This window comes from Dromaius novaehollandiae, chromosome 13 (assembly GCF_036370855.1).
Source record: "Dromaius novaehollandiae isolate bDroNov1 chromosome 13, bDroNov1.hap1, whole genome shotgun sequence".
In the NCBI taxonomy this organism is placed as follows: Eukaryota; Metazoa; Chordata; class Aves; order Casuariiformes; family Dromaiidae; genus Dromaius; species Dromaius novaehollandiae.
The window spans coordinates 14,857,342-14,869,099 of NC_088110.1; the positions used below are offsets into that span (position 1 = coordinate 14,857,342).

The following is an 11,758-nucleotide window of genomic DNA, read 5'->3' on the forward strand; positions in this document are numbered from 1 at the left end:
TGCTGAATTCTTCTTGCTCACTACAGCTTGCTTTTCTTCTATAGAAGAGAATAATATTATTTTGTTTTAAGTCTTCAAATCTGGAATGGTAAGGTCAAGCAAATTAATTTTGTGCTGAAGTTGGTAAACTTCTGTTTTTGCAAACCTGGGTATTGAAAATTGCACAACAATTCTGCAGAAACATATCGAAGGAACTGCAAATTAGCTCCTTCTATAGCTTGATAGTCTGGGCCATTCACCTCTCTTTGTCATTCATTATTACATGCCTCCTGAGGAATGAGCTATTGCTGGATGAAGAGCTATATTCTTACAAGAAGTCTTCCTTTGAAGTTGGCACTGCAGGATTTAATTGACAGTCTCTGTAGACAAAGAACTTTGTTTTCTGGGATCATTGATCTTAGTGGCTTTCACAGATTCTCTAGTTCATTTAAGAAGAAAAACATCAACTGTACCAGCCATAACAATTTGTCAGTGCAAATAAAGTAGAAAACTAAGCTGCTGAGGGATTTGTTATGAAACTACTGTTGTTCTTGTTTTCAAAAATTGTCTTTGACAATTTTTTCTACTTCTTGTAGATATTTGGTTTCTTGGCAATGGCAGTGTATGCTGTGAACACATACTTAGCTATTAAAAAGTGGCGAATGAACGGCAGACAACAAAACAGTCGGCAGACCAGTGATTACATACGTGCTCGGACAGAATCCAGAGAAGTAGATCATCGCCCTGAGATTCAACGTCTGGATGCATGAACGTGACATCCAAATGGGACTGCAAAGGGAAAAGAGAGTGCTTAATTTTCCCTCATAGAGTAAAGGGTTTTTTCCCTTTATTTAAGGAAGAAAAGGAAGATGAGACTGTGGCAAAGAATGACCAGCCCTGCATATGTGCAGAAGTGAATTGAGTCAGAAGCTGTTGTCATGAAGAGAGTAAATGTTGGTCTGTGTAACACACACACACACACACACACACACACACACACACACACACACACACACACACACACACACACACACACACAAAATGTTAATATTTTGGATTAACTGCACAGTACTTCTCTTCCCCCTCCCAAGTACAAGCTCTGATTATGTGTGTTCTGCCACTGTTTCCTCATCTACCATAAACATGAAGATCAACACTATATTTCTGGTTAATATAAGAAAAAAGTTCACCAAAAGTAGATTGGGGCAAATAGCAATAACTTTAGCAATGTATTGTTTCCAACAGCTCTCTGTAGCCTTCCTCATGCAGCCTTGGCAGTGCAGTTCAATTCTCATCTGCAAGACCTCGTGCAGTTTCTTTGTTCGCGTACTTACATAGCTGAAACAGCCATTTCATGTTTTTGGGTTGAGGGGTATAAGGATAAGGAAGCTACCCTGTGAATTACTCTGAACTCGTCATACTCAGCTCATGTGTGATATTGGTCAGATCTGAACTTGTGCAAGATTAGCATATTTACTGAATGGTCACCGTAATGCATCCAGTGCAAGTATGTTGTTTTCTCCTAATGTTGGGATACATGCTATTTTTGTTCCAAAATGGGTTGGGGTGGGGGGGAATGCTTGGAGAGGGGGAGAGAGGGGATGGAGGGGCACAGTGATGAAGGCAAGAAAGAAGGGATTTCTGATGGACTTGCATTCCAGTCATAGGGTTTTTTGGTTTTTTTAGGCTCAACCTTTCTGAGAACTCTAGGGTGAGCAAGAACTAGCAAAAACTTATGATGTCTCATAAAATGTTTTGAAGATTGCGATATTGTGATTCATGTAGGAAAATACTTTTGGGGGGTTGTTTGTTTATTCTAAAATGAAAACTGTTGGTAGTAGGTAAAAACTGATTTTCTTGATTTGGGTGTGTCTGCAAAATACTCTTCTAACATTCCTTTGGAAAATGGGTTTAGATAATTGGAGGAAAATATGGTTGTATCAATTTGTTTATAAATAGTTCTACCTAATTGAAGTTTTCTTATTTTTACAGTATTTCCAGTGAAGAAGAGGTTATTTTCTCTACTTAAAACTTGAATTCTTTAGTAACTGGTTAGACAATATCATAATGGTATTTGGAAGATGTCCCTCAATATTTTCTCCTTTTATGATTGGTATTTTTATGTATATAAACCCTCATTTGGCGCATGCATGCCTGCATATTACATAAAGAAAATGTGTGGGAAGATGATCTCTGGGGCTGAATTCCTACCTGGTGTAAGCTGATGAAATCTTTGAAATTAGTGGGATCGTATCCCTGAATTACCACACATGCCTGGATTTATCCCACATGGGACTTGTACCCTCTTGGTACTGTGTTCTCATGTAACGGTACCCCGAGTGGACGAACGTGGTCAATTGGAATCTTGCAAGCAAAAGGCAGTACGTGTCAGATAGGTCACTTTTAAATGCAACATACAGGTTTTGAAAAGCAGTTATAGGAAACAGAAGATCAGTACAAATGCCTGGGCTTGTTTTAATATTGGAGGAAACTGCGAGAGTACTGGATGTGAACTTTATGCTGCAATGTTTGAATCGAGCAACAGAGAATTATTCTGATGTGTGAAAACCAGATAACAAAACGGGTGTACTTCCACTATTCAATTTGTTGTCTACATTTCACCTCAATGGTTAAGACCGAGATGAAAAATACAGAGGACTTAGTAATGAGTTTAAAGAAAACTTGCCTTTTTAACCCTGCAATGGTTTCCCAGTTACTATATTCGACATCTTATTGTGTTTCAATGAAAGCTGATGCCAAAGGGAACACTGATTTTAAAATACCAAGCAATACCAAGCCATTCAAACTAATCTCTGTTGTTGGATTAAAACATAGCCATTTTTATTAAGGTGACTTTTCATTGGGACTACTGAGTGTCTCTATAAAAAATAAATGGTTCAGTGTTCAGTGTAATGAAGTTTATAGCCAATATCCTGCTGTTTTTCAGCACTCCGTACCTAGTGCAGAGACAAAGTTTACAGGGAGAGTTTTTGGACCCTGTCCATTATTAAAAAAATAAAAAAAAAAATAAAATAAACCATAACTCCCAAGTAACACAGTCAGATGTAGACTGGAATTCTGAATTGGTGCTAAAGCAGGCTGCACAAACATTATAAACAAAAAAACAACAACAAAACCCCTGCTCAAACGCAAAATATAGTCCTGCAGAAGGCTGATGCTTTTAGAGTGAAATTCTCCTCCGAAGCCAAGAAACAGAAGCGATGTGATACACAGCAAAGGCTTTTCCGTGTGAGCGTATCCCGCTCGCGGCTCAGCGGAGGGACTGAAGTGGCGTGCAGCAGAACGCCCCTTCACTGCTCCGCAGCCACCGCGCTCGCTCTAGTCCTTCTGCTTTCTCAGAGGTTTGGGATGGTCTCTTGCATCTATACGCTCGTGAACTTGGAGTGCTTCAATGACTTTCACCTTTCCTTACCTAGAAAAAGGAGAACTTTGCAGAGCTTTTTCTGAAGTAAGATTATGAAAAGCTTTTGACTTTTTGCTTGAAAGGCAAATGCTTCTTAACTGGTATGATCTGTATGACCTCAAGTGCTTTTACACGTGAAATGTAGTTGTCTTCAGCTGACAACAGTATGCCATTACCTGTTACTTAATGACTTCAGCTCAGCACAGCTTTCAGGGTAGAATTAGAAAAGAATATGAATTTAAAAAAGATACTATCTGATACACTTTGTAGACAAGAAAAGAAATGTAAATTTGTAATTTTCTTATTTTGGGGACCAAAGATGATTTTAGTGTTGTACAGTATATACTTTCTAAAGATCTAAGTTAAGGATTTATTAGTCTACGGAGACGTTATTTACTGTTTGGATTATAGAGAAGGTAAATACAGTAGATATGAGATAGACAACTAAATTTGAAGCATTAAGCTCATATGATATATACATGGTTGAGTTTTTTCCAGACTTAATTTTACACTGCAGTATATTGGAAAGATGGTAAACATTTTAATAAAGACTGTTATCCAAGCTGCAAATACCATTTAAAAAAAAAATCTCTTATGGAAGAAAATAGGGCAGAAAGTTTAATTTTTTGAAACTTTCTGAGAAAAGTCACATTAAATTGCTTCTCTCAGCCAGCTAGTCTTGCTTGAAATTGCTGAGCATAGAGGGATAACTTACTTTATCCCTTAAGAATGCTGCTTGGCTCCACAGAGGGACCCAAAACACAGTGTAAATAAAATTAAATTTAAGCTAAGCAGTTGAACCACATAGGAATGAGGTGCTTGAAACAGCGATGGAGTTCTGGTTATTCCTCTTAAGTAGATCTGTGCCCTCAGATATGCAATCTTAGTGTATTTCTGTGTATAGAAATGAGGGCAAATTTCACAACCCATGTACAGATATTGAAAGATGAATTAAATAATAGAAAATGATTGGAGCAATAGTATAATAATTGTTGTATAGTGTTGTAAGAGTATGTATTTTCTTTTAATGCTAAGTTCAGTTTTGTCAGCCTTAGTTGAAGTTTATCATGCCTTCCTGTAATGATATGCAAATTGCCTACAATAGAAGTAAGTACCTAAAACCATAGTTAAGAACTAATTTAACAATTTAATTGCTCCATAGTAAAGGTGATTCCTCCTTGCTCTCTACTTGTTCCTTTCATTCCATGTATTCATTCCTCATCTATCTTACATTTTGATATTTTGTTTTTGTTAATCCTTCTTCATTGATCTGTATAGTGTCTGCTTCACTATAAGGAAGATAATTAAATGGATGTTGGACATACTATCCTTAAGCAGAGTACTCTTCCCTTTTATAATAGTTTGTGACGTTTGGGCTGGACGTGCTGGGGGAATTTCTGTTCTTTCCCCGGAACTTGGAAGCCAGCCGGCGCACTGCTCGTGGTGGGGCGCTCCCTGTTAGGGGCCGCGTGCTCAGAGATTGAGAGAATTAGAGACTCTTCTACCTCTGCCGCCTTAGAGAAACAAGGTACTGACTCTTGAGATCCGATGCCTGAATTTGTCTTGTGCTGTTCATCGTTGTCCTTGTGTTCAGATGTATGGCAGCAGCAGCGAGCTGTGCTGTGGAAGCAGTTTGCCTTCTTTTGCTTATAAGACTTCTCTTAGGTGTGAATTTAAATAAAATCAGTGACAGGGAGTGCTTCTTCATAGGCTTTGTCACATCTGTGTTTCACAGTGCATCTTGTCATATGGTTTAGAGTTGTTTTATTTTCTCTGTATTTCATTGTTGATTCTAGTAAGAGAGGGAAATTGGGAAAACTGCCAGTCTTCCCTAAGTTAATATTTACTTTTTTCCCCCTTCTGTGAATTACTTTGTACTATATGATGATTGCCCCTTCCTAATAGTGCAGGCTTAGTGGTGTTAAAGTAGTACTGTTCTTTTTGCTATTACAAAGAATGCTGTAGACCATAGCAGGAAAATGATCTGCTACAAGCTGAATGTGAGCTGTTATCAGTGAATTAACCACTAGTTTTTCATGAGCTTTGACGTTTGAGATCTCTGAACAAATTTTATTTTTGCCACCTTTGTGCTGTTTTGGGGATGTGTAGGCACAGCAAATGCTTATCTAATACATGGCTTTATTAATGCAGTCCTCTTTTTCCTCCTCTTTAGTCTTTGCTCTATATTTTCTTTTCCCATGGCACCTTTATAAACATTCCTACCTGTTCTCTTTTGTGGAAGAAATAATGCTGTTCTAGGGTATTGTTTCACAAACAGCCAAGTAGCAATTCAAGTACTATTGAAAATAGCATTCTCTCTCCTACTGCAGGTGAGATACTAAACAGCTTTGTATGTGGAAATCAAAGCATAAACAGCAGGTCTTGCACTTAAAGCTCTGGGGCCAGAAGTCTTCAGCAGATATTTAGGATAAATAAATAGGCAGGCAGAATCCAGTCGTGAATTTGAGATGTGAGAAAGAGTGGGAAGGGGAGAGAAAACCAGACTTGACACTTAATAATCCTGTGTTTTCAAAGTGATGTGTGAACATTAATCCTTAAATGGCGGATTGCTCCTTCATTTAACAGAGAAGGAGACAGACGCGCTGAATCAGAAGTGGGCATAGAAATGTCTCCCCTTTGTTCCCGACTCTGGGGTCCTGGTGACATTAAAACAGCCTGAGGTGGAGAGATTCTGCACTGATAGTGATGATAGATTTGAAGATACATCTGAGGTATGTTGTCAGATGAGTGTGATTATCAGATGACTTTTACTCAGTTGAGGTGTAGTTCTTGGCTCGCAGAGAGCTGCCGGACTTAGCTGCTTGCATCCGAAGGAAGGGCTGCGCCTATCTACAAGCAAGGGCAGAGAGACAGGAGAGAGGACGGGGACCTACAGGGAAGGACTGTGATTTCTGGAGAGCTTTACACGCTGTGTAGTCCCACTGAAATGAGTAAGGTGGTCATGTAGCATTTCTGAAAGTCGGGTGCTTAGTTGTCGTTCTGCAGTGGCATGAAGTGGGGGATTGTTTGAGGGCCCTTGGCCAGCTGAGAGCAAACAGACCGTGCAGATACGGAGGCTGTGTTTGAACCTGTGTTAGACTGAATGGCAACAGAAGTAATCATTTAAAAGTGAAACAAGTCGGTACAAAAAACAGCAGAATGCTCTATTTGCCTGGAAGTAATGTTTGAAAATATTTTGTAGTAATTATGCCATATGCCTCTCTTTATTTTAACAGATGAAATTGATTACAAATGAATTTATACAAATAATCAGGAAATCTCTGGATGCCCCTTCAGAGTTTTTCCCAGTATACTGTTATCCCTGTTAGCCACTTGGATAGATCTGTTTGAGAGAGTCAGCGGGGTGCTGTCCAACCTGAGTTTTTGTTGTTTTGGTCTTATTTTTTGTGTTGTCTTTTTAAAACCTGTCTATAACTTAACCATTTGTATTCTAAAAATAATCTTTAAAAAGCTGCTTACACTGTGATTTATAATATCCTTTAATTTAGAGTATACAACACAATCTAATTTTCTTTCACGATACGCAGCTTTCAAAAGTGTTCTTATCTTTGCCCGGAAATGAAAGTTTTCTATTTATCAAAAAAATGTGATTAGATAGTTACCTATCCAGAATCCCAGTGCAACTCTTTCAAATATGCTGGATGAACGAGTTAGTGAAATTGCCTTCTAATCTCTATGGGTTAATAAATATTTTTTTATAACTAGCCACAGATATTCCTTTTTAAATTATACTTGGCAAACAGAAGATATTTAATTTTATATACAATATACATAGTTACCTTGATTGACATATTTATAACATAGAGCTTTGAGTTTACTATGAAGGTTTTATCTGTATACTGTGGACTTCATGGGTGAAATTTTTAAAAGCCAGTTGGCATATATGGAAGGATATGGAAACTATCTTCATAAATTCATAATGAGGACATATGAGCATTTCAAAAAGCAATAGCCAGATCTTATTGACAGGGTATCTGGGTTTTTTTTTGTCTTTGATCAGGGCTGGTCCCTACAGATATTTTAATAACACCTGGATGTGCGTAACAGTGAAATATGACCATCTCTGCCTCTTCTGACTGTCAAGGACCGTTGTCTACAGTATGGTAAATTTCAGAATATTGTGTGTGTTTTGCTTTGGACAAATGTCTCAATAGACATATATTTAGGTAAAACCTCATGTGTTTGAAAGAAAATACCCTCTATTAACTAGGCTGATTTATTGCTTTTGGTAACCTTTTAATTCCAAAAGTATTGTAGTTTAAATATTTTCGGTAATGTTACGTTTATCCTAATGTCTGCAGGTTAAAGTGGTTCTGTCTAGCACCCTTATAGTACAACAATTGCTACCTTCATTTTTCTACTGTTTATACTTTAATCTTGAATGTTTACTGGTTTCTACTTGTTGGATATAGTGGAGGGAGAGTATATCTTAGCACTACAGTTCATCCAGCTTTAACTCGTAGGTCACAGTTCTAGAGTAGGAAGTTACTTTGATATATTTTTGTGACCAATTTATTGCATTTTTAAATGATTTCTACACTTAAGACACAACATTTAGGACATAATATAACAAATGACTTAGCTAATCGTTTTATCTGTCTAGACTTACTCTCTTCTGCGTTATGTTAGTGTCATTTTGAAACTATTTGTATATGTTGAGGTTTGTAAGGGTTCAGGAACCCACAATAAAAATAGTAAAGTATATATTTATTTCTCATTATATTGCTCAATTTTGATTTAAAAGTTGACACTTACGTCTTTTCACATAATTGTAAACAAATACCGAAAAACTGCTTCACCTAGGGTGCCTTCCATGTGTGGTATAAACACTTCTTGGTCATAAAAATAGATATGTAAACTTATTAAACCTGTGAACACTATTTTTGTATTGTCTCACTAATGCATTGCTGGCTTTGTTGTGCTTTGACTCACTGACACCAGCCTTATGGCTACTGTAGTCATTTTTCTCCCTTTGTGCACTAAATAGTAAATTTGATCTCATGGTGAAAAGATTGTATCACTTTTGCTCTGCTCTGCTCTGCCTTCCACTGCTGCTGAAAGATGGAGAAGCACATTGATGGTTAAGTGAGCTAAAACATACTACAACTTTTTTTCCTTGAAACTTGTGTCAATTCATGGTCCTCTAGAAAAATATGGTAGATGTGATTTAAGCATTCCTGATTCTAGCTTGTAATTTATGATGCCCTAGGAAGTGACATCCAGGCTTGACTTAAAGGCTTCATCCCACGGGGATGTAATTCCTATACTGACAGTCTTGTAATTGTGAACAGTTCAGAAGAATTCTGTCTTGAGCTGAGCAAAGGGGATGCAACTTACCTTTTACTGTATGAGCGCAATTCTGCTATGTGATATCCTTAGTATTTTGCTTTTGAAGTAAGAAAAAGTGTAACATTTTGCCAAGGAAAATCTTTTAAGTGTACTGTATGTGCCATTACAAATGCAGAATCTGACTCTGTTGTCCTTACTCAGGCAAAATTGACTTCAGAGACTGCAGGATCAGGTACCCATTTATCATAAGCATGTTTTGATCAATGAATTTGAAGAATATCACATGTTAGCAGATGTTGGTATAGTAACAGAATACAGCCTGAAGCAATTTCTTTTTAATTTTGGTAAGTACTTTTGAAGCTATCTCAATAAAACTGCACACAAGGTCAGCTGATAAAATTGATGCTTTCAGTAGAGATGCCTGCCAGCTGTGTTCGCTGTCTTCTCGGTACCAGCAGCTGGAACTTACGAGTGCAAGTGTAGCATCTTCCAGCTCTCTATCTGAAAGTCACGCTGTTGATGCTTTAAACAATTTCACAGGCAAGGTCACTCAGCAAGAAAACACAACTCCTAATGTGTTTTATACCAGTAATGATTTTTTAATATGTTGTGCACTTCTTTTCTGTTGGTTCTTGATGCTAAACAAAAAACACAAGTTGAAGGATTGTGATGTCTTGCAATACAGAAAGCAGTCCATGTTTTTAAAATTCATACCATTATAGCATAATTTAAATGGTGTATTTATCAGTTTTAAATGTCATCTTGCTTGTCCAGTCTTTTGTATATGGGCACAATAACTATTTGTAAATTTTTATTTAGTTGTCTTTTCCTGTCTTTTTGTCTTTCTGATATTTGAAGATTTGAGCTCTACAGATTTTCATGGTACTCCTCTAATTATGTCTTCGTAGTGGTAAAAGTCTGTATTTTTGTATGTAGGGAAAATAGTAGTTTTCTAACACTTATCTTGATCAATATAGTATGGAATCATTTGTGAAGGACTTCCTGTTTAATAAATGGATATGTTAAAGTACTGTAACAGTGTCTTCATCTATAAAGGCAACATATAAACACAGTGCAGTGTCATGGTTGATTAGTTAATTATCTGATATGTGCAATTACTAAATGCATTTCCTATGCGAGACTGGTTTAAAAACAAATAACCCCCCAAAACCTGTGTGAGTTTGTAGTGACTATACATCATTGACAAGACAAACTTCGTAGATGCAGGAGTTAATGAAAAAACATGTATAAGCAGTCCTTGCTGAGAGGTTATATGTAGCAGAAAGCACATGGAACCGCTTTATTGCCAAAGCGGTTGTGGCAGGATTGCTGCTGTGGAGATCTGTCTGGTGCACTGTAATGGAATGAAATGCTATATCCTGTGGTTTGCAGCATCATGTTCTGAACCCCAGAGGAATATGGGGGCTAAAACGTTAGCGCAAATGGGTAATACTCTGCCACCTCATGGGCTGTAGGTTGCAGCTCCGACCTTGACCTGATCTGGATTTTTGGTACCCTGATGCTTTTGATGCGAGGTGCGTGAAAGCAGAGTTAATGAGGGTTAAAACTGAGGACGTGCACAGATGGTTGAATGAGTGTTGTGAAAAGAATCTGGGTGACACTTTTAGGCTGTATAGGGAGTAATGTCCATGTGGGGAGGCGGAGGTGGACAATGGTGGTAGGAGGGATGAATTCCTACAGAAGGATTCACTAAGGAGTGACGTGCTTGTAGGGCTTCTGCTTGTTTGCTTGTAGGTGTCTGCTGCAATATGGACTAGCTCATTTTTCCTGTGTGGGTGTGTGTTTTTTTTTTTTTTAAGCAACTTGATCTAGGCAACAATGTTGTCAGCAGTATATTTTTAATTTGTTCGGATGTTGCATCTATTGGACCTGCTTAAAGACCAGGCCTCAATGTGCTGTTTAAGTAAAAGAGTTAGTGCTGGACATAATGGCAAATTGCTGCTGACGTTGTAATCCATGTTGTTTCTTGGTCAAAAGAAACTTTGTCAGCAGTTGAATAGAAAATAATTATTTTTTTTCTGCCCAACTTTTAAATACTGCATCTTCCTTCTCTCTCCTGGGAAGACTATAACTGACCTTTCTTTAATGGACTAGGCTAGCCGAATATGCTAGCATAGAGAGCATCCAAAATATGTAAAAGAAAAGCGCAAGCATTACCTGGCCAGAACGAACTTCAGAAGCACCATTTGCTGTGTTTTTGTTGTTAAACAGGTTTAAGGAACTTTAAGACTTGAATATTCAATAATTTTTTTTATTTTTTTTCTTGAATGTCTGCACCCTGACTTTTGAAACAGTGCTCCACACAGAAAGGTGTCTCTAGTGTCTTGTAACTAGATTGACAGTCTCAGTGCTTATCTAGATTGCTTATGCTTCTGTGATGCATTTCTATTTTCTGTCAGTCTCTCTCTGCATACTCCCAAAAGGATTAAAAGATTTCTAGCAGAATCTTTTTCGTCCCTGTGTAAAAACGCAAGATGATGCACATTTTTCATTTTCTTTCTGAGGGCAGTTTGTGTGCTGGTCTTGGGAATGAAGCCACTTCCAAATTTTTCACTCAAATAAAAGGTTAAAAGCTGCCTGCTATGAGGTTTGGCTCAGTCTACAAACCATATATAGCTGGTTTCTCATTTATTTATGCATTGTAGAGGTGCAGATATCAAACATGCACAGTTAGTATTTGGTTGCAAGTTCGTGCTCACTTAATGACACAGGCTACTGGTCTCATAGCAGGGGAAGGTGCAGTTGTGAAATACAGGTGCAGAAATTTGCACAATGAACACTTATTGAAAGCATCATAAATTAAGATCTGCTTGCTATATAGAGTATTAAATTGTCTGCTGTTTTCTGATACACCAGACGGGTGGAAGCATGCTTCTCAAATTCCACATAGACTGAAAAATACCACTTTTCACTCAGTATGTTGGATACATCTTTCTGGTGGCTGGATATTTAAGACTTCTAGAACTTTGAACCGTATCAGTTGGAAGCTGCCATTAAGTGGGGTGGTGGGCAGTGGGCTGATAG

At 37.7% G+C, this 11,758-nt stretch overlaps 1 protein-coding gene across 2 annotated transcripts in view; it reads left to right on the top strand.

The window, feature by feature from the left end:
• The window catches only part of CMTM4 (CKLF like MARVEL transmembrane domain containing 4), a 41,642-nt gene extending 31,899 nt beyond the window's left edge, over positions 1–9,743 (top strand). The window contains exons 4-5 of one of the 2 annotated variants that reach the window (XR_010391469.1): positions 576–4,931; positions 7,425–9,743. Coding sequence is in view for 1 of the 2 variants with exons in the window: in XM_064519712.1 (XP_064375782.1) it covers positions 576–749 (174 nt within the window). In the remaining variant the exon portion in view is untranslated. Of the gene's footprint in view, positions 1–575 lie in introns of both variants that reach the window. The other variant, XM_064519712.1, reaches the window with a different exon arrangement.
• The last annotated feature ends 2,015 nt before the right edge of the window (positions 9,744–11,758 follow it).